Below are 27180 nucleotides of genomic sequence, written 5' to 3' on the forward strand. Positions count from 1 at the left end.
TTTTTTTTTTTTAGAGAGAGGAAGGGAGAGGGACAGAGAGTTAGAAACATTGATGAGAGAGAAACATCGATCAGCTGCCTCCTGCACACTCCCAACTGGGGATGTGCCCGCAACCAAGGTACATGCCCTTGACTGGAATCGAACCTGGGACCCTTCAGTCCGCAGGCTGACGCTCTATCCACTGAACCAAACCGGTTAGGGCCAGTGGTTTTTTTATTTTTATTTTGGTATGTATGTATGTATGTATGTATGTATTTTTTTATTGTTTAAAGTATTACAAAGAGTAGTACATGTTTCCTTTGGTTTGTTTTTAATAAACACGTATGGGGAAGCACTGCGTTCTCAGCACACTAAAATGCAGATGGCATGCAAGCAGAGCAAACGCCACTCTCCAGTCCTGCACCCACAGCAGACACTGCACCCCCACAAATCTCTCGAGCAGCCCTGACCCACGGATCCGCTGCCCTGCAGCCACTCTTCATCGGCCATCCCTGCCCTGGTGCTTCACCCACCTGTAAGCATTTGCAAGAGGAGCCCCTCTTCCCCCACTGCACCAGCTGTGCAGGCAAGATGAAGATAAGAAACCGTATTTTCACAGAATGCTCTGCAGACAATAGACAGACCCTTGCCAAAGTATGGAGACTAAATTCTAATTTCCTCACTGTTTTACCCTGATTTCAACCTAAATACTTTAAACATGTTAACAACAGCCTGTGTTTCTCAGAATAATGTAACAGCAAACTTTTAGAAAGAATACTGTGTATTTATAAAATCAGAAGAATGTGAAGGGGAAGGAGAGGGAAGGAGAAAAAGGGAAACTGAGTCCCATCTCTCTGGGTGAGTTTGAACAATTAGAGGTACCAGTTCCTAAAAGGTGGGGGACAGACTAGACAGGCCCGTAAGATCCACTTCACCTTATAAACACAGATGAGCCGCCCTGCGCCCTCGCACCTTCGTCTCTCCACCAAGCACACCAATCTATTGGTCAGCACCCCCACTCCCTGCAGTAAGCCACCGCTTCAGGTGGAACACCTTCCAGCCCAGCTAGGTTTATGAAGACAGGTAATAATGGGGGAAATACACGAAGTTTATAAAGTGTTCCCCACTTCCTGAATCTGCTGGGGGCGGGAGGCGTGGGCTGGAATCTGGCTGCTCCACATTCCAAGACTCCCAGTCCCTTCTAACAGGTTGTGAACAAGGCCAAATTCTCCTAAGCACTCGACCCACACAGCCCAGCCCAGGTTGCTCTGCCGGAGAAGATCAACCCGCTGATGGTGCCACCAGCGCCTTCCTCCATCTCCTCCGGCTGCATCCTGTTCCTGGCAGCGCCACAATGACCACATGCACCCTCAGAGGTCTTGTACCTTGATAGCAACAGGGTAAACCGTGGCTCCAATTTCAAAACTTCCCTTTTTGAACATCATCACAGATGTATTATTGATGCAGGTTCCTAAAATGCAAGAGAGAATAAAATGCTTTTTCTAACAGTTCTAATGACTCTTCAAACAGGATAAATCTGTCCTCTCCTCAGCTTATGAATGAATACTTAAGAGAGATGAGCAACATACTCATTCACTTCCTATTCTCTTATAACAGGACCAGTCCTTGATGAGCACACACCAGCCTGGATAAAAGGCCAAAGACGCCTGCAGACTTGGCAGGTCTCAGTAAGAACTCTGCAGGAAGCTGAAGACAATACTACAGAAGGGATTCCTGCATTGAAAGTTCACACTATCACACTTGGTCCAAATTCTAAATTTCTAAGTTTTTAGTCCCACAACCAATCTAAAAGGACCTAACATTATTCTTGAAAACAGATAACCCCAACAAAGGCTGAGGAACTTGGTGCTGAGGCAACACCGGCGTCCCCATCCTGCACGGCCTCCCCCACAGCAGCCCTCGGTGGTGATCAACGGCTTCTTACCCTCTGGGAAGATGAGGATAGGTAGTTTGCTTTTATCCTGCACGTGCTCAGTCAGTCTTTAGAAGAGAAAAATAAAACAGAGGGTCAGAAAGCCTTAGTCCATTATCACCAGAATGCATTTATGAATACCCTACATAGATGTGACACTAGATGCCGCATAAAAACAAGTGAACAAACATGACCCTATATTTCATAAACCCCAAATCTAAATCTCACAGATAAAACTCATAAGGACAGGGATAATGAGATGTCTACTATTTAATTCATACAATTATTCCATTAAGTGTTAAAGTTTGTATACAGAGGACATTGAGCAGACTCGGGACACCTGCTATGGGGCCTTGCAAAGAGCACCCTTAATAAACAGCTGCTATAGAACTTGTACCAGCCTTGCTAAGCTGGGCCTGCATCCACCTGGCTTTACACCCTGTCCCTGAGAGGCAGCAAAGGGACTTTAGTGGCAGGTTCATTTGTCCTTATAAAAGATGGTCTCAGTTGGGTCTGGATTCCTCTCAATTTACTGCAAAGCTTCCGCCATTACTTGCACCAGATTAACCCTTTTTTCAAGCTTGAAACAGGGCAGCACTTTGTTGCATTGCTTTAAGTTTTTTTTTATTTGTAATAATTCATTTTGAGATTTCAAATAGCATATGTTGTTTGTTACAAGGGGTGCAAGAAATTAGGTTTAGAAACATTACTATCGGTAAATAATATTAGGGTTTGTATATATTTTTATATTTCATGTTTTAGAAAAAATATTTTTATTATGAAAGCAGTATAGACTCAGTGTAGAAGACACCATAATTCTACTGTGGAGGGATAACTACCTCTAAAATGCTTATTTTCTCTGTAACTGGTCATATAGAACGATAGCATGTTGTTGATTTACCTTTTAGCCACCAGGTGGCGATCTTTCACCTCAGACCGCTCAAACCAGACATGAGGGCAGGCCTTCACCATGGCTCTCTGAATCACACCCATGAGTCCTCCGTGCACTTGACCCACCTAATCTCAGACAAAGAAATAACTGGTAGTGAAGCCATCCCCACACAAATCCCCCACTCTGTGGAGAAAGCCCCAGATCCCACAAGATAACCACACCAACCTCTCACACTCTAACATTTTATTGATAACCACAGGTTTCTTACTATTCAGAAACCACTATTAGACTCCCTGAATCTTACATTTCTCTTTTTAATCAGTGATACCAGAGATGTGTAATTCAAAACACAGTTGAAAATCCTAAAATGAAATAATGAAGCTGAATGACACTTGTGTAAAGTGCCCCCTGGACAGATTCTCCAATGCCCTGGCACCCAGTACGTTCAAATCCTCCCTCCCTCTCTTCCCCCGCTTCCATGCCTAACCTCCAGCCACATTTTCAGTCACTCTGCTCAGAATATCTGCTATCAAAGTCCCAAGGATTCTTAGAAGCCACAGAAAAAAAGGCAAAAATCTAAACCGGAGCCCGTACATAAAACATGTTTACTTGCTCATACCCTTAAGAAAGAGCTTTAGTGAGGGGTCCAGAAGCCTCCCAGACCTGACCAGTCTCTAAAGTAAGAAGCCTACCCCAAGAAAGCAAACGAAAGAAGTCTTACCATGGCATAATAGCCATCACTGGCTAAAATGATGACGTCAATAGGAGAGGTATGATTGGCCACACAGATGCCACCGTTTCTAGGCCTGTTTTTCCTGTTTAGAATGTATGCAAAGCAATACAAATTCATGTGAAACAATTCATTTGGAACTCATCCCTCACCTCAGCTTCACTAACTCTAACTGAAAGCTCAGAAGAGCTCTGGTTGGCTGGTTGTAGTTGGGTTGTGTTTTGCCAGCACCACTTTCCCTCTGTATGTACCACTCACCTGTCGTGGTATGTGATGATGGCTGTCAGGGCTCGCACGCAGATCCGGTAACACATTAAGTGAACGTGTTTACTCAGGAACTCCTTAAACCTGCAACAACAGGACAAAGATTTTGTTTTTCTTTTACATGTCAGAAGACAGGAAAAGTTACTGACTCCAACAACTTAAATGCCGGGAACCAATTCCAGCATGTCGTAATTACAAGAGTTTCATCAAAAGGTTGATGAAGCTTGGGGGCTCAATAAGGGCTGAGCCACATATGTAATCATCTGTTGGAGTGGTTAAAAAGCATCTCCCCCAAACCTGAATAGGATAATCATTTGCTGCCAGACAGCTCAGGGCATCTTAATCTACATGTTATTGCCTCCTGTTGGCCAAACACCTGAACAGCTGTAGGCTATTCCCCAATCTGACAATGCTTCTGTAAACCCTACCCTTTGAAACCCTACCCTTTGAAGTGTATTATCTCCACCTTGTTTTAGGACAAATTGTGTTAATAAAAACCACAGGTCCTGAGTCAAGGAGAAGTCTTTAGCTCCTTTAGCCGAAGCTCCTCTGACCCCCAATGCCTCTCAAAAATATCTTTCGTCTTTGGACTCCTTATTGAATCTACGCACAACCTTTCTCCAGATTGCTGAACCCTTCTTAATGCTGGGACAAGAACCCTGGCATTTAACTATCACAGCCTACAGTCCTTTATGACTGCAAAATATTCTGTATTAGTGTATATGGTAAAACCCTATAATTTATTAGCATCTTTATGCCCATATATAAGGAGACAAAGCATGATGAGAATTGTTAAATTCACCTAAGTAAAGGGTTTAGAATTCATAGCCCTAGAATTTCCTGCACAGATGAGTCTACTAGATTCCTTTCCTTCCCAGTCAACACCTAGAGGCAAAGAAAGGCCAGAGTCCAACCTCCTACCCAGCCTGGGCAGAGGAGAGGCTTATCTGCTCCAAAATTTCCCAGAAAAAGCAAAATTTTCCTTCAGAGAACAAAGAAGTCCTATCTACATTTCTTATTCTCTTACCAATTTATTAACACAGTAGAATGCTTAAAGGTAAACGACATGTTGTAAAACTTGCTAACACTGGACTCTACAATTTGTGGTTTCTCTCCTTTGTCTTTAAATGGGAAGAGTGTGAGGGTTAGAGGGCAAGATTGGTAAAAAAAAAAAAAAAAAAGACTATAGTGCTGATGCCATTGTTATCGTTGGGTTATTTCATCCACCTAAGATTCTGTGGCCTGGCTGCACCCAGAGAAGTAGCCTGGCCTTCATTATTGTAGCCACGTTCCAGAACTAACCACCCCTCAGCCTGGGCACTCACTCATTCTACTCACCTCCCATTCGGCAAGTATCCCACCACAGTTGTGCCCACCACCAGAAGGCTAATCCCTGTGAAAGCGAGAGCGATCCTGTAATGAGAAGACAAATTAAAACACAGTAAACAAATCCTCGCACCATATATAGAACTGAATGTGGGAAATGAAAGCGGCATCATGAAACCACCCCCAAGACCCGATCACCTAGGACAGAGGTGGGGAACATCCGGCCCGCAGGCCGTGAAGACCTGATAAGTCATTTGGTCTGGCCCTGTCAAGGCATTAGGGGTGAGTTCATTAAATGTTTGACCCAATATAGCAGGCTAATTTTTAAGCTGATAATTTTGTATGGCCCACAAATGATGTTCTAAATCACCCTTGGCAGAAAAAGGGCTCCCCACCCCTGACCTAGACTCAAGTTCTATATAGAAACTTGAGCAGGCCTATCAGAACCAGAGATCATTTTGATTCAAAACTGATAGCGACTATGGATTTGGCTCTGAGCTGACACTATTTCCTCAGGCTTCAGGCTGCCAGAATGATGGCAAATCCTAACATTGGTTGGCTGTTCTGCCCGCAGGCATCTGCTGTCCTGCTGTCTTACCCTTCCCTTTGGCTTTAAGGTGCAGAAGCACAGCTTCTCTGTGAAGCAATAGGAAGTAGAGCCTGAAGGTACCAGCATCTGGCAAAGCACACGGTACAGAGAGACCGAGATCAATATTGCCTCTGTACTAGAGGAAAGAGTTAGCCCTGCCCAGGGAGGAGTGGCCAGAGAGAACATCATGTTCCCTTCCCTGTGTTTCGTCCACCTAGACAAGCAACTGGTCTTTAGAAACCTAACTATTTCTATCTGATACGCAGAAAATCAGGGTCTTAAAAGGATGATTACCAGTACCCTTCCAAGGGTCAGAGGGACTGGCCAATGAAAGAATCCTGCTATCCTTTCTAAAATGGGAAAATAAAGCAGGGAGACAAAGGTAAGCAGATCATGCATGGGGCTTAGGCAGCAGCAACTCAGGTCCTTTGGTGCCCCCTCGGGCCCTGCTCTCACCTGAGAGGCAGGAGGAAGCAATACCGAATCAGCACTCCTAAGCCCCATAGGATAGTGAGCCGGAGGCTGATGTACTGGAAGTTGTAATTGGTTCTGCTCAGCAGGTTCCAGGACTCCAACTCCTCCGCTGAGAATCTCTTTGTCACCTCATCATCCATAATGGTCTCCATTCCTTTCCGGCAAAAGTAGAAAATGTCAGAGAGCTCAAACTCTGGAGTATTATCCAGAGCCTTACTGCTACCACTTCGACGAATTTCTTTGATCTCTTCTTCTAGTGAAGTGGGATCTTTTGCAATAATTCCTGCAAAAGAGAACACCCCGTCAAGCAGTGTGCTGGGAGAAGAAAGCATGTTCAAGATGCTCAGAGTACACAGCCCACCTCTGACTTAGTGAAGAGTCTGTGTGGGATTCAAGCACCCAGGAACATATTTCAAAGGGAGCTTTTAGGATAAGGACCAAGACCCAGTCTTACCATTGGTGTAGGGCTTGTAGAGTTGGTGGTTCTTCTCTTTGGCTCCTCTCTCCATTCTCAAGGTCGCCCACTGCAGAGGGAAAATGGGAACAATTAAGAATAAAATCCTTTCTTTCAGGGAACACCCCCATTGCCATTCTGTGAAAGCCTCAAGTCCTGTCACCTGAGATCGGACTGTAGCCAAGAAAGCACCCATTGTGAAAGTAAACTCTAAGCTCTCCTCCTAGAGCAGGCCTCCTGCTTGATAACTAAGACCAAGAGTTAAGCTACCTACAGGAGAGAGCTGTAGACCAAGAGGCCTGGGTAAGTGTCTAGCTTCTCACTGCCTACCTGTCTGTCTCAGGTTCCTTAAGGAACTCCCTAGCTGACTGTACGTGGACCTCACACATTCTCTTTACTGCCAAATAGTAGCTATTCACAAACAGCAAAATCAAGATTTTTTTTTTTTACTTTTACCTTTTTTTTGTAAAAGCATCTTTTTTTTCATTATAATTTTTTTATTGTTTAAAGTATTACATATGTCTCCTTTTTCCCCAATTGACCCCCACCCCCGCCACTCCCACCCCCCAGGACAAGCCCCCACTGCCCCAGTGTCTGTGTCCATTGGTTATGCTAATATGCATGCATACAAGTCCTTTGGTTGATCTCTAACCACCCCACCGCCCTGCCTTCTCTCTCAGGTTGGACAGTCTGTTAAAATCAAGCATTTTTAAAGTTATTGCCTGGCACCGGATGCTGCCTACCTCCCAAATTATTCCAAGAAAGCAACAATTTTAGTTTTCAAGTAGACAAATGGATTTAAGTAATCTATATGTCTAGACTGTCCGTTCACCCTCTGAGTAAACTTTTAACAGGAGAACCCCACTTAACATAGAAAGTCCTAAGAGTGGCTCATGGTTAAAAATCAAAAAAAGTGTTAAGAAAGAAGACCACTATTTTGAAATTTAAAATATTTGACACATATGTCCCTTACATCACCCATTCCAACACTCTGAAAGTTGGTCTTTTCTATCTACAGAAGAGAATGAGAGCACGTCAACATCCTTCATCACAAGATCATTTAGACCAGGGATGGGGAACCTTTTTTCTGCCAAGGGCCATTTGGATATTTATAATATCATTCGCAGGCCATACAAAATTATCAACTTAAAAATTAGCCTGCTGCATTTGGTCAAACATTTAATTAGCTATCCCTAATGCCTAGGCAGTGGCAGACCCAAATGATTTATCAGGTCTTTCTATGGCCCGTGGGCCAGATGTTCCCCACCCCTTAGACAAATGAAATTATGTACATGGCAGAACTTGGGCAACTGCATAATACCCTAATTGTCCTCATTACTAAAATAATAATCGACTCTGGAAGAGATCTAGAAAAAAGAGGCTCTTCCTGGAGCCTCTATTCCTTCATTAAAATATATTTTTTTAAATATTTTTATTGATTTCAGAGAGGAAAGGAGAGGGAGAGATAGAAACATCAATGAGAGACAATCACTGATTGGCTGCCTCCTCCATGCCCCCTACTGGGGATTGAGCCCACAGCCTGGGCATTTGCCCTGACGGGGAACTGAACCCTAACCTCCTGGTTTATAGGTCAACACTGAACCACCGAGCCACACCGGCCAGCCTTCATTAAAATCCTTTTAACTAAAGAAAAAGAGTCAGAGGCCAGGTCTCTCCCACTATGAAATGAGAGGTGAAAACATTAGCTCACTTATTACCTACAGGAATACCTTGTCATCAAATAGAAAGTTATGTCCATGGTGATCAAAGAAATGGAACAGATATCTTAAAAAGTGTCTTTCAAACTTCTGTTTCCAGTTATGCAAGGTGGGAATGAACCCTCTCATTCCATGACACAGCAAAATCCACATGGCCCAAAGCATTTGGTGTGGATTTTTCTGGCAGAGCCTGAAGTATTAGCAAGATTGCTCTGCATGGTCTAGCAGAGCCAAAAGCAGGACACAAGTTTAATCAGTGATCTGACCTCATCTGGAAATTTCTTCAAACTCCACTGTCTAAAAAAAACAGATGGCTTACAGAGTCACCCACTCAAAGACAGGTCAATGCCAAGAAAACTTTCCTAACCCATTTTCTGTATTTCAGATATTTAGCCATTGATGTCTTCTGGCTCTATGCATAGATGACCTTTTCTAGAAGAAAATATAACTCTTAAGATGGAGGAAGGTGAATTTCATCTGGGGATTCCATCTAGGGAAGAGGTGAATAAGGAGTAAGAAGTTTACAAGCCTGGCATACAGAGAGGTCACTCAACTAGAGTTTAAAGGGCTTTCCATTTTAGCCAAGATCTGTATTTGTACTGCAAGCACAAATAAAAGTACACAATCAGAATTGGTTCTGTACTGATAATTCTGATACTCAGATCAGGATGCAACAGGCAGGTAATACATGAGCTCAGGCCTCCTGAGCATTCGAATTTATGTCTGTGAGTACTGCTTCACTATGCAAAATTTAAGATGGCTGTGGTTTTTGTTCATTGGAAAGGGACTGCCTTCAATGAGATTCTATGTCTCCTAGCTCTGTCATAAACATCCCCTTGCCCTCCTGCTTTGTACATTACAAAATGCTTCTTTTTAGGAAAGATCTGTCCAGTCACAAGAGTAGGGGAAGATGGCAGGAACCCGGTTATTAGCTCAGAACAGCCTGTAAAGGAATGGCTAGACTACTTCACCCTGGCACAGAGGATTGAATGAAGCAACACCTGACAACTACACAACTGTCGTCTCTGCGCTGTCACTTTAAAAAGTACAGTGTTCAGATATCCAGAATAAAACTGAGAATCCTAGATTCACAGTTAGTTTCCCTATCAAGCCCTCTCTTCCCCTGTGAGATGTCATTTACTACATTGTCAGTATCAGACTGCTAAATTATCCCTTTTCAGCTTCCAGCAGACAGAAACCATTTAAGGACATTAACAATGCTGCACTCTTAGGTGACATTAAACCCAACGCAGACCTTGGCAGGTGAAATGCAGACCCTGCCCTTAGACGTTCAGATGGTTCGATGGTGCACTTCTGTTGGGCATTCATTCTATTAGGAACTAATTTAGGAACTAATCACACGAGTAAGGTCTAACAGTCTTAGCCACACTAATCTCAGCAGAAACCTTCCCCTCCTTTTCAGTCAGCTTCCATTGCATTTGCCCATGAACTAACTAGATATACCCAAAGACTCAGACCTTAAAAAATCCAGTTCCCATCCTCCATACTTCTAAGTCCCAAGCAAAGGCTACATCTTTTAACAACTCTTTTCTCTCCCTGCTTCAGCTATAACCTTTAAGTAAACTGCCAAATCTACGAATCTTGACTGCACCAAAGTGCCAACCTCACAATTCCAATCACCCGCTGGTCTTCTCCACACCAAGTCCAACCAGGTTGAGAATTAAAGGCAACACACCTCCTTTCAAGCCCCAGTGTGCACCCTCCCTCCACTCTCCTGTGGTACTGGGATCACTATCCCTCTGTCACCCAAGCTTTCAGGCTTCCCATCTGTCACCAACTCCTACCAATGCTCCCCTGAGGCTGTCTTTCCCAGCTGCCTCTTGTGTCATGCCACTCCAATCTTTCTCTTGCCTACACTACTAATGCACAACAGCTTTTTAATTGCTCTTCCCTTCCTCCAACCTATCTGAACATATGCTGCCAGTCTGTGTCACTTCCTTGCCCCAAACCCTTTAATTGCCCTGGCCAGTGTGGCTCAGTTGGTTGGGCATTGTCCCATGCACCAAAAGGTTGCCAGTTCAATGCTCGGTCAGGGCATATGCCCAGGATTAATCCCCAGTAGGGTGTCTTCAGGAGGTAGCCGATGAATGTTTCACTTTCACATTGATGTTTTTCTCTTTCTCTCCCTCTCCCTTCCTCTCTGTAAAAATCAGTAAGAAAGTCTTAAAAAAAAAAAAAATATATATATATATATATACATTCAATAGCTTCTCAATGCCTAAGGAAATAGTCAGCTTTATAGTCTACCTCATTCCCTCCATGCACCCAACGTTTTTGCTCTACAGAACTATGCACTGTCTCTAAAAAAGACTACTTTCTCATCTGTACGTCTAGAATGATTTTGGCTTTTTAAGATCGAGTTCAAATGCCAACATCTTATGTGAAATGTTATCTACCCAATTCCTGCAGAGTACATCGTGGTCTGTGTATTTTAGCTGGCATCACATTATGAATCAGTTATGCATGCATATATATTTGTCGTTCTGACTATAAATACCTTGAGGGCAGGAGCCAGAACCTACCCGTATTTGCAACTCCAGCAGAATCTGATAGAGTGTCTTGCACTTAGTAGGCAGTCAATAAGGCTGCATTTAACCAACCAACTCCCAGTTATTTCTTTTCATCAAGATCCATATGAAAAGATAAACCTGAAATAAAACCTAAAACTACTTCCAGTCACCTACCCCATCACTATCATATTCTCCTTGATTTCGTCTTCTAAGCGACTCAAGGTTATGTTAAAATCACTCTTCTCACTGGGGCAGGGAGGACATATCTGACTAAAATGACCTTTTTCACTTATAATCATGTGAAGTTGGTATTACTACTCCCATTCTCTAGATGAGGAAGCCGACTGGAAAGTCTGATGACTTAGGTCAAATTTAGGAGCTGGTAGGAAAAGCCCTGGATTTAGAATCTCTTGCCCATCCCACTACCTGTACAGTCTATTCCATTTCCTCATGGTTCCTATGTCTCCCCACCAATCAATTCCACCTTGGAGTTTAGTGTTGATCAGATTAAAACTCTCCCATCTTCTCTAACCTGACCTGATCAACCCTTTCCATGTCAGGCAAGAAAATTCAGGCCATTTGTTTTCATCATCTTTCTCCTTTATAACCAGGCTTTCTTCTCTCCTCCTGCCCAAATCATTCTCAACTTAGTGGAAAGTCCACTCCTAGAAATTCTACCCCAAATAATACCATGACTGTCTTGAGGGCAAATATGAAGCACAAACACTATAAGAAAACTAAAACATTTAACATACTGCCCTCTGCACATGAAGATTTTCCATGACCCAGCATTAATAGGACTGAGCTAAGTCTTCCAGGAGAGGGTACAGAAAAGACACTGACCCATCCATATTCTATTTTCCTTCCTTGGCAGGTATCATACTAAGGTTCTTTTACACAGAAAAAGGAACTAATCATAAACTAGTTATTAAGCCAGGGCTTATTCAGTTCCACCAAATGCACAGGAATATGGACTATTAGATATCCACTTTTAATAATCTTTATGAAGATTATCTAGTACAGTGAAAAAATGGCTGATAAAAAGAAAACATAGATACAAAATTTTATGTACATGCTATTAACACAACCATAAAATATGAATGTGTATTGCCAAAGACTGAAAGGTAATGTAAAAAAATTTTAAGGTGTTGTAAGCTGGAGAACATGAAAAAAATGTTTAAAAGTCTTTAATATTATATTATCTGTCTGATTATCTATTGCTACATAACAAAGCAACCCACACCTCAGTGGCTGAAAACACTACCATTATCCATTTGCTCAGGAATCTGCAAATTGCAGAGTGTGGCATCAGCTGGGTGGCTCAAAGGCTGAGGGCTGGACCCTCCTAGGCTTGCTCATTTCTGCATGTGGCATTGATACTGGTTGTCAGAGCCCCTCTGGGGCTGGGAGCTGGAACAACTACACTTGGCCTGCGCTGCCTCACAATAATGGCATCTGGGTTCCAGGGGAAAGCATCCCAGAAGTCAGACAGCAGTTACAATGACTTTTCTAACCTAATCTCACATGCCACACAGCATCACATACACCACATTCTATGTGTGAGAAACAAGTCATAAGGCAGATCTCCATTCAAGAGGAAATCAACCAGACTCCATCTTTTGATGGCAGATCCTAGAATCACTTGGGAAGCTTTTAAAAATGCCCACCTAGACCAATTAAATCAGAATCTCTGGGGAGATTATAGTGCTCCCAAGTAAGTACTTTTAAAATGCTTTCTCAGGTGATTCAGACGTATGTTGAGTGAGAGAGACCCACAGAATTAAGATGGTCTTTGAGATTTCTTCCAGCAGCAAAGTTATATATATCAAGTTATATGTAGGAGGGTTGGTATATATATAACTTTGCAGCTGGAAGAAAGCTCAGAAGAGGCTAAATAAAGATCTCTCCTCTATTAAAAAAACACGCACAGTATAGGTGTATTTTACATGTATACATGGTATACAGATGTATGCTTTCCATGATCTAAAACCAGTTTGGCCAAATCCAACTTATATCTAATACTACTGCTGATAAAAAAAAAATAGCATTAAGTTCTTACTGTCCGTTAAGATCAACTCAGAGCAGTAACCTTTATTACATACCAGTTCTTCCTAGCCTACCCCTTACTCTACCTTGTCACCAAATACTGATACCGATGATGCTCAACAGGAGCCATAGGGCCCGTTGAATGCCTGATACCACCTCTTGAAAATAAGAGGTGAAAATATAGTTCTTGAAATTCTAAATCTTGAGGTAAAAAATGGGTACATACATACACACATTATTTCCATTATCATTTCTAAATCACTGTGTGCCAAACCAGTGATTTTCAAGATGTGGTCAGCAGAGTATCTGATGGCATAAAATTACCTGTCCTATGGATTAACCCAACAATATATACTTAATAAAATTTCCTTTGTTAATTATAATCTACCTTAAAGGTCACAAGAATGTACATTTAAAAATATAGCCACAATAAGAAGGATTCACCTGGCTATGAACTTTAAAATATTAATATTGGGAAAATATTTTCAAAATGAATATACATGTGTTCTAGGCCTTTGTCCCACCCAAGTAATCCAAGTTAAAAAATTTTAGCTACTACAAAAGATAGGCTGATAATTTCTATTTCTATGTTTAAAAAAATAAGGATTTCCATAGAGCTGTCAATTAGTCACTTGCTTATAAACTTGAATAAAAGCTAATCATGGGTTGTCTTCTAAAAGTTTATGAGCTGTTCTACTGATTCTATACTGATGTATGGTTTTTCCACAGTGGCAAAACGGCATGGGTAGTTAAGTTACATGTTCCACATGAACCCTAGGCTCTACTGAAGATTTTCTTGGATTGAAATTTAAGAAAATGAGATTTCCTGGCTTATTAAAACAAACACTATACATTAGTAACTAGTCCAAAGACTGAGTAGATTACCACTTCTCAAACTTTAATGTGCATATGAAGCACCTGGATCTCAATGAAATGCAAAATATAATACAGTAGGTCTGGAGTGGGCCTGAGCCCTCCATTTCTAACCAGCTCTTAGGTGATACTCATGCTGCTGGTCTCCATACCTCTTCCTGAGCAGCAAGGAACTTAATAACCCAGGAGACCGTAAGTCGTGCTAAAAAATCGTATTACTGAAAACAGGTTTCAAACAAGTTCATGTATACATAGCAGCACTATTGACGATAGCCAGGTGGAAACAGTCCACCAATAGATAAGCAAATTATGGTAAAGATATAATAAATTATTATTCAGCCCTTTAAAAAAGTACTGAAACATGTTACAATGTGGATGAATCTCAAAAACTTTATGCTGAATAAATGAAGTCTGCCAGGCACAAAAGAGCAGATTTTATATGATTCTATTTATATGAAATATCCAAATAGATTAAGTCTAGAGACAGAACAGGCTCCTTCCTGGTTTCCAGGAGCTGGGAGAAGAAAAAACAGGGGCAACTGCTTAATAAATATGAGGTTTCCTTTTGGAATGATGAAAACGTTGTGGAACTAGGTAGAGTTGGTGGTTTTATAACACTGTGAATACAGTAAATGCCACTAAATTGTTCACCTTAAAATGGTTAATTTTATGTCAATTTCACTTCAATTTTTAAAAATATAAAAAATCATACTTATAGAAATATTAAATATCAAAAGACAACACCTAATATTCAATGATATACATAAAAAAGTTCCCACTGTAATATAACATTTCATAGAGTTCACTATCTGAGTCTCTGTTTCTTTATTGATAAAATGTAGGTACCCTGTCCACTGCAAAATTAAAAGGCATCAAAGAAAAATGAATGAAATTATTCTGTAAGCCATTATTAGATACTATATGAACAAACAATACTGTATTGTTTTTACTATTATGAGTGCATTTCTCAAATTATACATGATCTCAGTTGTGGAAAATACATAAAGATTTGGTAATGAATGAAAACAGGTGTTGCTAATAAATTACCAAATCTTTGGATAGATATTAAAAATCTTGGGCCCTGCCCTGGTAGCTCAGTTAGTTAGAGCGTTGTCTCAATACACCAAGGTTGCACGTTCAATCCCGTCAGAACACACACATAAGAATCAACCAATGAATGCATAAATAAGTGGAGCAACAAATTGATGTTTCTCTCTCTCTAAAAATCAATAAATACATTTAAAAAGTAAAAGTCTTGGGGCACAGAACAGCTTCAAGGACATACACTTCTTACCCATTTCTTTTACATTATGACCAGTTTGGTTCAGCAGTATAATTAATTAGGTTCTGACATATGTTAAGGAATTTATTATCCATCTTCTCTATCTTTAAGAAAATAAAACAATTCATCAAATGCCCCTTTTCATTAATGATTTTGGTGTGAAATGCAAGAACCTATTTAAAATAAAAGTTTGAAGGAGAGAAAATACTCTCCCATACTTATCAGTGAGGGAATATTTCAGCAGCAGCTTTGTCTCTCAGTATCTGTTACATAGGAAGTGGGACCTGGCAGCAAATTTTTTCTTCAATTTTAAGCTATTCTCTTTGAAATAAACACGGAACATGCAGACTTAGGTTCCTTTGCTGAGATGAATCGAACATACAAGTACCTTCCCTCACAAGAAAGACTGCTAAAGGCTTTCACAAGTACACATTTAGTTATTCTTTTCACTCAAAATGCTACTTCCCACTGTCCCAACTTTCTCAGATCCCATAGGGATAACCATCAACCCGAAAAGAACAACTCTTTTCCTCCTCTGTGAAGCAACCATTTGTAAACAGCAAAACTCACCGCAAAAATTTTTAACAAAGTTTTCATGTAGAGCTTTCGAATACCAAAGGAGACTCCAAAAATAGCGGGGACTATGATGAAAACAAGGAGGAGGGTGAAGAGGACAGTCAGGGAGATGCCCAGAAGGTTGACAATCAGGCTATCAAAAGGCAGCAACAGGAACATGGTGGAGGGTCCAGGCAAGGCCATGCCCTCCTCCCCAAAAACAAAGCACAGCCTTCAGATGGTCCTCTCAGACAGCACCAGCCGGGGAAAGAGAGCAAGTTCCCAACGGAAAACAAACTCCATTCCAAAGTTCACATCATAGAGAGCATGGGAGGGGAATGATAATAAAAAGGGCCACAGGAGGCAGCCCCAAAACACCCGATCTCCCCGGAACAGACGGGCTTTGGAGGTGAATGAGGCAGGATCAATCTTCAGTGTGAGCATCTGAGTCCAGGCTGACTTTCTGTGACGGTGAGCAGCAAGGGAGGGATCTCCGCTCTGCTACCCTTATACTGCTTCCAGAGTTTTACTTTTTTCCTGCCCAAGAGCATTTAGCAGATAAATCTGTCCTGATGATCGGTCATTGCCAGAAATACCAAGAAGAGTTCAACGTGGTGCCAGAAATATCCTGATAACTCCTGTGGAGGGAGGTGACTGCTGGCACTTCACACAGAAGGCTACTGAACTTGAATATGTAGAAATTAAATAACTGTTTTACTTAAAATTCCTTCATAAGCTGAAAATTGGTTCATTGTAGAGAGTTCATATCTGGCCCCATTCTTCCTCTCTAGAGGCTCCTGGTGCACGCTGCTTCCAGGACCCTCCTACCTGGACAGCTACAGTCTTTGCCAGCAGGACACAGATGCTGGCACAGAATGTCTCATGCTGCCTGTGGAGAGTGTAATTCCAGACGCTCCTGGCATTGGTTTCCTCTGGATAGTCTTCTCCCCAAGGCCCCCTTTTCTCAGCGGTGTCCTGGGTTCTTGGCAAGAAGTTGCTTACATGCTGCCAAAGCTGGGGGGTGGAAACAGAAACACCGTCAGTCACACAAATCCAGAGGACAAACGTCAATATGCTTTGGGGGTGGGAGTCTGTTCGAGGATTAGCCTAGAGTCAGTGCCAGCTTCTCAAGTCATCAAGGTCAAAGGGAATGAGCAGAGCAACAGGTGGCAGACACAAATGTGGGAGAAAAACACACATATAATCTGTGACCACTCAAACTTTCTGAATACAAAACCTATGGATATAAGGCACATCTGAAAAGAGAGAGAGGGTATACTGTGAAAAGTAAACATCCCTCCTACCTGTCCCCCAGCTACCTAGAGTTCTTATCTAGGTACAACCATATTATCAGCTTCGTCTTCTTCCCACTATTCTATGCTTAAACAAGTAAATCATAACTGATCTTTTCTGTGCCCCCAGTCTGGCAACCATCATGATGGCATACTATGAACACTGCTCTTCACCTTGCTTTTTGTTTTGTTTTTAGCTCAATATACCATGCAAGAGTGTTCAATCAGCACATACATAGCTCCCTCACTTTTTACAGGTATACTGTTTTTAACTGTAAGAATAGTTAACTGGTTTTCTGCAGTTGGACACCAATGTTTCTACTTTTGTGCTGTTATACATAATGTAATGAATAACCATGTTGCATATATGACTTAGCACACAAAATGAACAAGCAAATATATTTTCTTGATAAATTCCTAGAAAGGGAACTTCAGGGGGAAAGAAAATATACAGTTTTAATTTCATAAGATATTGTCACATTTTCTATATTGAGATTAAACTCCTCCAGCCTATCTCCCCATACTGGCCATTCTTTTTTTATTTAAGACTATTTTTAGAGCAGCTTTGAGTTCACAACAAAATTAAGAGGGAGGTACAGAGATTTCTCTTTTATCCCTTGCCCCCCACATATGTAACAGCCTCCCCCATTATCAACATCCACCACACAGGTGCATTTGTTACAAATGATGAACCAAGATTAATATATCATAATCACCCAAGTCCATAATTTACATTACAATTCACTCTTGTTGTATATCCTATCGGTTTGGACAAATGTATAATGACGTGTATCCATCATTACAGTATCATACAGAATATTTTCACTGCCCTAAAAATCCTGTGCTCTGATTATTCATTCTTCCCTTCCCCAACCCCTGGCAATCAATAATCTTTTTACTGTCTCCATAGTTTTGCCTTTTCCAGAATATAGTTGGAATCATACTGTACACAGCCTTGTTAAATTGGCTTCTTTCACTTAATATAGCCACTCCTTTTCAGAATTCCACTATTTCAAATATCTTACAAAAGTATTCCAGTTTTATATTACTCATACCTAACTACAATTTACCAATGTGAATCTTGAACTTGGGAGCATCTTATCAAGCCCCTCTACAAACATTTTGGCTTCACACCAATTACCTTCAGGCTCTATTTCAATATATTAAGAAGTTCAAGAATGAATGAACAGATAACTGAAATTACCTTAAATTTTGTCCATTTATAGAACTCAGCTTTCACATGTGATGTTACAACCTGTCAACACGTATTTCCATTTTACCAATTAGGAAACCAAGCAAGGTAGACACAGATCCAATTCTTCTGACTCCTAACCCATTACTGCTCCCATTATATTCCCACACATCTAGTGATAAAAAGACATGATAGTTCAGTGGCACCGAGTCACAAATACTAGTCCCTGCATTTGATCCTCAACATCTTCCACTTTCACATTACCATTATCACTGCTAACACTTGTCAAATACTAACGACAGGACAATGAGCTAATATAATAAGCATACTATATAATAAGCTAATATTATATATACTATATTATAAGCTAATATAATAATTATATATTATATTATATTATATATACTATATTATAAGCTAATCAATAAGCATACTATATAATAAGCATATTATATATACAATGAGCTAATATAATAAGCATACTATATGCTCACTTAATTCTCACAACAACCCTGTGGTGGAGTTATTATCGTCACTGCTATTTACAGGTGAGGAAACTGAGGCTTAGAGGATGAAGTAAGTTACTCAGGGTCAAACAGCTAGTAAGTGGTGGAGTAGAAATTTGGACACGTATATCTGTCTTAGAGCCCCTGCTCTTTAACCACTATGCTCTCCCTATCTCCCAGACTACCCTGAAATAAATGAACACTTCCTTCATGCCAGTCCTGCTCTACAGAACTTCTGGTGATCAGAGAAAAACCACAAGGCAAATCTGGACTCATGTATCAGAATTTGGTGTTCTTCTCAGAATCCAAAGAACAAACCTGCTCTTTCAAAAACTAGCCAAACTGATTATACATGCCAGATTTCTAACTATATCCCAACAGAGGTTTAGGAAATTAGATGTATTTCTGAAACTCAATCAACCCTTTGCACTCGCTTGCTTTTTTCTCGATTCCTTTATTCTACTTGGGATTTAATTTTTTTAATACCCCAGATTTTACAAAGCACGGCAGTAGAATAAAAAACTGGAGTTTCTTTTCATACAAACTTATTTATTTGGATTTTTTTATATTTCAAATTATTGATACATTCAATACAATTCGACATATGAGCTGCTACCGATGCTAACCGTGTCGAGTCACACTCGACATCCGAGTGCAAAAGGTTAATATGCTGTCTGAGATACTGTATTCCTTAAAGCTGTCTATTCCAGCCTAATTCTAGGGTCCCACCTCCATTCCACTCTTCCATACCACTCACCCTTGCCCAGGACTCCCATGGGAAAGAGGCAGCAAGATCCCTGTCCCACTGGACAGCTGCTGTCACTCTGGCCAAGGTTACCTTGAGTTCCATGTACCCAAGGTGACTGAAAGTAGGGTCACTTTGACTTTCCCATGCCAGAGTTTCTTTGAATTACAATCAACTGAGAATGTCAAAGATTATGCTGGGTTCATGTCCCCAAAACATTAAACACTTTTAAGCAATCAACTAATTTCTTCACCTATTTCAGGGGTTGGCAAATCATCATATGATTATGGGCCAAATCTGGCTATGGCCTGCTTTTATAAAGCTCATGACCTAGGAATTGTTTTTATATCTTTAAAGACTTGTAAAAACAAAAAATAATATGTGACAGAGACCAGGGCCTGAAAAGCCTAAAATATTTACTATCTGATCCTTTACAAAAGAGTTTGCTGACCCATGATCCAGCTGCTCTTCCTCCTGAGAGGTAGTGAACTTCCCCTTACTGTCCCACCCCACCTGAGTTCCTGTTTACTTACCAGTGCCAGACTCCAGAACAGAGAACAGCCAAACTAGCCAAACAAGTTATCTGGCCAACACTATACAATCCTCTTATAAATTCTTAGAAGTAGAGAAAAAGCAAGCAAGCTACAGTTATCAAACAGGGTTCCAAACCTCTTGCTGGATGAGCAAAGCAGTCATTAAAGGCAGAGGTAACTGTGCCATAAGGCCCCCTGAACACAGACTTTGATCTCTGGAAATATCAGAAAATTGCTCACATCAGAACCCAATCACACTACAATTTCTAGGTAACTGCTCACTTAGGAGAGGATATCACTATGTCTCAAGTAAATACAACCATGACTCCTTAAGCATGAGGCAGGGGAAGCCATGAACTCTAAGGAATATTTACTCGTTCTCTTAACTTCCACAGCTTTCAGCCCAAATCACTGAGTCATTGGACCAGTTTCCCTAACAGCCCAAATGGTCCAGAGAAAAACAGAAGAACCAATTGGTTCTGACTTTTTTAAAAGGAAAGATGGCTTCATTCTAGGAATGTGACAGAGCCCATTGCTAAAAACTAAACTTTTCAACACTCTGAATGGCAAATCTGGGCTTTTAGGCCCACAATTTCCAGTGTATCTCAGTTCTCAGACTGATTCAGTTCATGCATTTAACAAACACTCACTGTTAGTTGTTAGATACTTGGTGAACAAATATGCCTAGAGAAAAGTATTAACCAAATAAGCATACACAAAGTCATAATTTCATACAATGATGATTAACAAGGAAGAGTCCTGGAAGAGAAAATAACAGAGGGAAGTTACAAACTTAAATTGGGGCATTTAAACCAATTCTGACCAAATCACAAGGCCAGTACTATTGTGATCCCTCACTGCAGAATCAAATGCTTTTCAGCTAGCTCTCTGTGACACATCCTACTTCAGGAGACCATGACCACCAGACTGTGTCCAGACAGATGCCACACACCAACTCAAAAGGAAAAAGATATGGCATTTTATTACAAATAAATGCTTAGGTTACACAGCAAGAATGCATTTTTAAAGCACACCAAGCACGCCTGTCTCAGTAAATGGTATGCACCGGTGGGGTCCCTCAGCCTGGCCTGCACCCTCTCGCAATCCGGGACATGGGGATGTAGTATGCGCGAAGCGACAGACGGCCGGGGAGGAGCCCACACCGCTCCTCATCCCTGCCTGCCGGCCCGCCCGCTGCACCTGCCCCCCTCACCCCTCCCTGCTGCTCGGTAAGCTAGCTGAGCAGCGCTCCCCCTGTGGCTCCTGTGTTGAGCTTCTGCCCTCTGGTGGTCAGTGTGTGTCATGGCAGCCGGTCCACTGGTCGCTTAGGCTTTTATATATAGAGATCATTATCAGAAGAAACCCAGAGTATTGTCTTCAGTTCTTGGTACCAAACTTTAAGAGGGCTAGATAGAAGGGAAGGCATTTCAAAGTATGTCACAAAACCCACAAGCCAAATACTACCACATGCCTAGCAAGCACTAGTGCTCCATAAAAGGTCAGCTATAAAGCACAGAAATATGAGTTAAAACGACAGTAAGATGGCAGAAAAAAACAATTTTACCACAGTATTGGTAAAAATGAGAAAATATCCTCAATTACTGCTGGTTAGAATGTAAATTGGCACAACCTCTATGGAGTACAATTTAGCAATTGCCATCACAATTTTAAATGTACATAATTTTAGTTCCAGCATTTCTACTTCTAAAAATTTATCCTAAAGATAAATTAGAACAGTGGTTCTCAACAAGGGGCAATTCTTTAATCCCTTGTGGAACATTTGGTAATGTCTGCAGACATTTTTGGTTGTCACAACTTGGGATGGGGGTGCTACTGGCATGCAAGTGCATAGAGGGCAGGGATGTATTAAATGTACTATTATGTACAGGCCAACTCCTCCAACAAAGAATTATCCAGCCCCAATATCAATAGTGCTGAGGATGAGAAACCCTGTAGAAAAGCATGTGCAAAATAATATATGTGCAGGGTTACTGACTGAAGCATTGTTTGTAATACCAAAAGAAACATCAATGTCCACTAATAGAGGGTACAATGGAATATTATTCATCTGTTTACTAGTAAAAAGACACACACACACACACACACACACACACACACACACACACATGCACTAAGAAACAATCTCCCAGTTTGATACAGAACAATGTCCACAATAAATACCAATTGTAAGGGAGGGGAGAAAAGGAAAAATATATACAATTCATATGTACTCGCAAAGACACATGTCTGGAAAGATACACAAGTGACTGGCTATAGCAACTGCTTCTAGGGATGGAAAGAGTTTACTATTTACCTTTTTAGTATCTTTAAAATTACATTTGTCATTTTGAATAGGTAATAGTCTCATGGTTCAAAAATCAAAAGAAACACACTAGTGTTTGAATCCTGACTTGATCACTTAACCAGTAGTGTTAGTGACTTCAGGTAAATTACTTAATTTCTTTAAGCTTTTATTAAACAATACCTATTAGAAGTAATGTTCAAGATTACAAGGTAACAAAAATAAAGCACTTTCATAGTGCCTAGAGCAAGGCAAATGCTCAAAATATATTAACTATTATTACTATTCTAAGTTCCTGTTACTAGGAAGGAGGATGGGGCATTTGAAGGTATTTCCCAAGAAGGCATGACATTACACTAATGAGAGATTCGGTTTCAACTACTACCTGCCTACGGTGCATACAATCCCCTGATATGGCTGGATCATGCTGATCCCATTCAGAAACTGCTGTGGGTCCTGCCTGGCAGAGAGGCAAAACAGCCAGAGCCAGTACTGCCAAACCACGCTGAGGGGAAACACGATCTGAGAAATCAGGAAAAATGTTTCATGATTAAAGATGGCACCTATGTGAGTGCTCCAGCAAAGACTAAGACTATCATAGAAGTTTTGAGTCAATTTGTAAGAGAGCTGGTAAGGAGATCTAACTACTTTACGGGACCACAAAACCTGGCAGAAGCAATTTAGCGTGAGCAAGCACTCAGATACAGAAAAAGCAGATTGGCTCTAGCAACCCAGAGACAAGAGAAATGCTATTACAACTGGCAGGTACAGAAGTGCACATTTTAGCTTAATATTAAGAATCTAACCCTCACATTGCTGGTGGCACTGTGCAATGGTACAACCACCTTGGGAAATAGTCTGGTAGTCCCACAAATGGTTAAACATAGTTACCATATGACCCAGCAGTTCTCCTCCTAGGTATATAGTCAAGAGAACTAAAAACAACTTTCCACATAAAAAAATTGTGCCAATGTTTATAGCAGTATTATTCAGAATAGCCCAACAGGTAGAAACTACCCAAATGTCCATCAACTGAATAAACAAAATGTGCTTTATCCACACAAGGTGTGGATGAAAAAGGTTTTTATGGAAAGTTACCTCACAAGGTGATCTGATCAGAAATTCCTCACTGGTCATGTCATGGTGGGTAGTCCCAGGCATTTAAGTGTGTGTTTTGTTTTTTTAAAAAAATTTTTTTTAAAGATATATTTTTATTGATTTCAGAGTGAAAGGGAGAGGGAGAGAGAGAGAGAGAGAGAGAGAAACATCAACGATAAGAGAGAATTATTGATTAGCTGCATGCCTCCTACTGGGGATGGAGCCTGCAACCTGAGCATGTGTTGACCAGGAATCCTGGTTCACAGGTCGGTGCTCAACCACTGAGCCATGCCAGCCAAGTGCAGGCATATAACTTTAGTAAGAGGCTTATCTTTGCCTTAAGCAAGCCTTGTCTATTGTTTCTGGGCATCTGAGTTAATACACCTTTGAAATGTCCCCCGCTTCAGATCCCTCCTTTAAAGCATGACCACCTTCAAGAGAACACATAATCTTAACTATCCCATAATCTGATCCCTGTCTTGCTTTCTCCCACCTCATGTAATCTACTTATGAACCCTCCTTAATCTCAAATGCATAAAAGAAACTGCAAACTGTTATTCTCCAAAGCATTTTTCTCAGCCTATTGAAATCTTGCTTCCAAAAGTATCCTCTGTTTGACTCAAATAAGTTTTTATAAAAATTTAGGGAGTAGTGAGGTATAAGGATATTTGCTTGAATAGGTTTGTACGTTTTTACACTGACAAATAGAATATTATTTGGCCATTCAAAGGAATGAAGTATTGGTAGTTGCTACGATATGGATGAACCTTGAAAACATGGTAGCCCTAGCTGGTTTGGCTTAATGGATAGAATGTTGGCCTGTGGACTGAAGGGTCCTGGGTTCAATTTCCAATCAAGAGCACATATCTCAGTTGCAGGCTCGATCCAGGCCACCAGGCAAGTGCGGTAGGCAACCAATTGATGTGTCTCTAACATCGATGTTTCTCTCTCCCCCCCCTTCCTTTCTACTTTCTCTAAAAATCAATGGAAAAATATCTTTGGGTGAGGATTAACAAATAAAACAAAAAGAACACATCAAGGTAAAGTGAAAGAAGCCAGTCACAAAAGACCACACATTATGTGATTCCATAATATGAATTTAAATCTTTAGAGACAGAAAGTACATTAGTGGTTACTTAGGGCTGGGAGAATAGGAAGACAGAGAAGAGTAGGGAGAGAGAGAAAGAGGGAAGAGAGAGAAACATGATGTGAGACATATCAAATGGTTGCCTCCCGCACAAGCCCCAACCAGGGGTAGGGACCAAACCTGCAACCCAGATACGTGCCCTCAACCAGGAATCGAACTCACGACCCTCTGGTGTGTAGGCCAATGTCCTAACCACTGAGCAATACCAGCAGGGCTAGTTAATAAAAACATTCTAAAATTGACTGTGGTGTTGGGTCACATATATCTGAGAATATAATAAAAACCCGAATTGCACCTTTTTGGCAGTGATGACCTCCCCATGACAACATGCCTCTCACTAAGGATCTCCTTCATCCTCTCCAGAAGAGAAAACACGAGAAGCACCACCTGGTGCAGAGCCCCGATGCCTACTTCATGAAGGTGAAATGCGCAGGATGCTATAAAATCACCAGTCTTTAGCCACGCACAAACGGTAGTTTTGTGTGTTGGTTGCTCCACTGTCCTCTGCCATTCAACAGTAGGAAAAGCAAGGCTTTCAGAGGATGCTGCTCCAGAAGGAAGCAGCACTAAAAGCAACTCCAATCAAGATGAGTGGGGAAGCATCCCATTAAACACATTTTGGATTCAAAAACACACACCTGAATTGTACACTTTAAATGGGTGAATTGTATAGTATGTGAATTGTATCTCAATAAAGCTGTTAAGAATCTCAGAGGAGTTGTTCAAAAAGAATAAAGTGTTTAGCCCTGGCCAGTGTGGCTCAGTTGGTTGGGTGTTTTCCCATACACCAAGAGGTCACCAGTTTGATTCCCAGTAAGGGCATGTGCCTGGTTTGTGGGCTTGATCCCCTGATAGGGGGGCCGGGGGCAGCTGATGGATGTTTCCCTCTGATGTCCATGTTTCTCCCTCCCTCCCTCCCTTTCTCTCTAAAAAATTAATAAAAGAAGTCTTTAAATAGACTGTTTAGGAAGATATTCACCCATATCTGGATTCTGCAGGATTAGACCAGATGTTTTAAATTTCCTTTCCAATCCAGATTTTTGGCTATGTATCTTTACTTAAAATAGTAGAATGTTAGAGAAGCAGTAAAGCATGATGACTCAATATACAGGGAATCAGACAGGTTGCATTCAAAACCAGCCTCCATTACTTTCTAGTTGTGTGACCTCAGGAAAATAAATCAACTTTCCATGCTTCAGTTTTCTCATCTGTAAAATGGGAATAATATGTATCCTATGGTATTGCTGTGAAGACTGAACAGAATGCAAGTGATCAGTAGAGTGCCTGACACAAAGTACTCAATAAATAGAAGTTATTACTAAGTAACTGTCACTACAAATTGGAGGCAATAATAATCCTACATAATAAAAGGCTAATATGCAAATCGACCAAATGGCAGAATGACCAGTTGCTATGATGCGCACTGACCACCAGGGGGCAGACGGTCAACATAGGAGCTGCCCCCTGGTGGTCAGTGCGCTTCCCACAGGGGGAGCGCTGCTCAGCCGGCTCATGGCTGGCGAGCACAGCGGCGGTGGCAGGAGCCTCTCCCACCTGTGGTAAGGAGCGAGAGGTCCTGGACTGCGAGAGGGATGTCTGACTGCCAGCTTAGGCCCGATTCCCAGGGGGATCAGGCCTAAGCCGGCAGCAGACATCTCCCAAGGGGTGCCAGACTGCGAGAAGGTGCAGGCCAGGCTGAGGGTCCCCCGCCCCCCCCAGTGCATGAATGTCATGCACCAGGCCTCTAGTAAAATGATAAATTGCAACTTTATTAGTCAACCACTGAGAATTCTAGTCCAACCTCTTTTTTTTTATGGCTCAAATAACTGAGCCTTGGAAGGGCTAAATAACTGGGACAAATTTAAAACTTGGCCAGTACCAGAGGCAGAACTAGAACTCAGATCTGCTCCCCAGGCTGACCTCTCTTTTGCTTTGGGGCACCACTCATTTTTCCTAATGTACTGTCAAGACACAGTCCCATAGAATATCCCAATTCTGATGTGATGGTAAACAAACCAAGAAGACACATACAGCCAACATTAATCCTGGATAAAATAAATGGACCAAGACAAAGCCAGAATGATCGGCCAAAGAATAACTTAACTCATTATGATGAAGACAGGATTATAGTCAGTTTCAGGGTCTTGATCTAAGGTCACTCTGACCTTAAATATTTTCCCCTTGCCTAGAAAAGCTTGAGTTGGAACTGGGTAATATATAACATAGTACCAATTTCGTCCAAAAGCAACATAAGTCTTCAAAGCTGGGAAAAAAAAAAAAAAGACAAAGGATATAGAATATTTTTATATTTGGGGGCCATCAGTTTAAAAAAGAACAAACTGATTTGCTGGAGTTCTAAGACCCTAGACATTTCATTTACCAAGCCTGAACATTGCTCTAACAGCTCAATTTCAAAATTGGTGTTTTACATTTGAGTATTGTTTATGTAACTGCAAACAACTGCCTGGTCTTTTTCTTTTCTTTAAAAACCTATTTTTCTGGCCTGCCTGAGTAGCTCAGTGGTTGAGCATCGACCTATGATTCAGGAGGTCATGGCTGGATTTCAGGTTAGGCTTTGTATGGAGATATGCTTTCACTTCTCTTGGGAAAATATCCAAATTGTGGAAAGACTGAGACTAAGGTAGGTGTATGTTTAGCGTCTTATGAAACTGCCAAACCTCATTATAAACTGTTGTACCATTTTGCATTCTCACTAGCA

The 27180-nt window shown here is 41.2% G+C and overlaps 1 protein-coding gene across 1 annotated transcript in view; it reads right to left on the reverse strand.

Annotated features, from left to right (window-relative positions):
• Positions 1 to 27180, reverse strand: part of GPAT4 (glycerol-3-phosphate acyltransferase 4) — a 38555-nt gene that overhangs the window by 4479 nt on the left and 6896 nt on the right. Inside the window, exons 2-10 of the mRNA XM_008143867.3 lie at positions 15662 to 16660; positions 6642 to 6711; positions 6170 to 6470; positions 5137 to 5211; positions 3793 to 3882; positions 3526 to 3619; positions 2814 to 2929; positions 1925 to 1980; positions 1365 to 1450 (exon numbers count right to left, since the gene is read on the reverse strand). Of these exons, the coding sequence (XP_008142089.1) occupies positions 1365 to 1450; positions 1925 to 1980; positions 2814 to 2929; positions 3526 to 3619; positions 3793 to 3882; positions 5137 to 5211; positions 6170 to 6470; positions 6642 to 6711; positions 15662 to 15850 (1077 nt within the window). The 5' untranslated portion in view covers positions 15851 to 16660. The remainder of the gene's footprint in view (positions 1 to 1364; positions 1451 to 1924; positions 1981 to 2813; positions 2930 to 3525; positions 3620 to 3792; positions 3883 to 5136; positions 5212 to 6169; positions 6471 to 6641; positions 6712 to 15661; positions 16661 to 27180) is intronic.

The sequence above is a fragment of the Eptesicus fuscus genome, chromosome 8 (genome assembly GCF_027574615.1).
Source record: "Eptesicus fuscus isolate TK198812 chromosome 8, DD_ASM_mEF_20220401, whole genome shotgun sequence".
Taxonomy (NCBI): domain Eukaryota; kingdom Metazoa; phylum Chordata; class Mammalia; order Chiroptera; family Vespertilionidae; genus Eptesicus; species Eptesicus fuscus.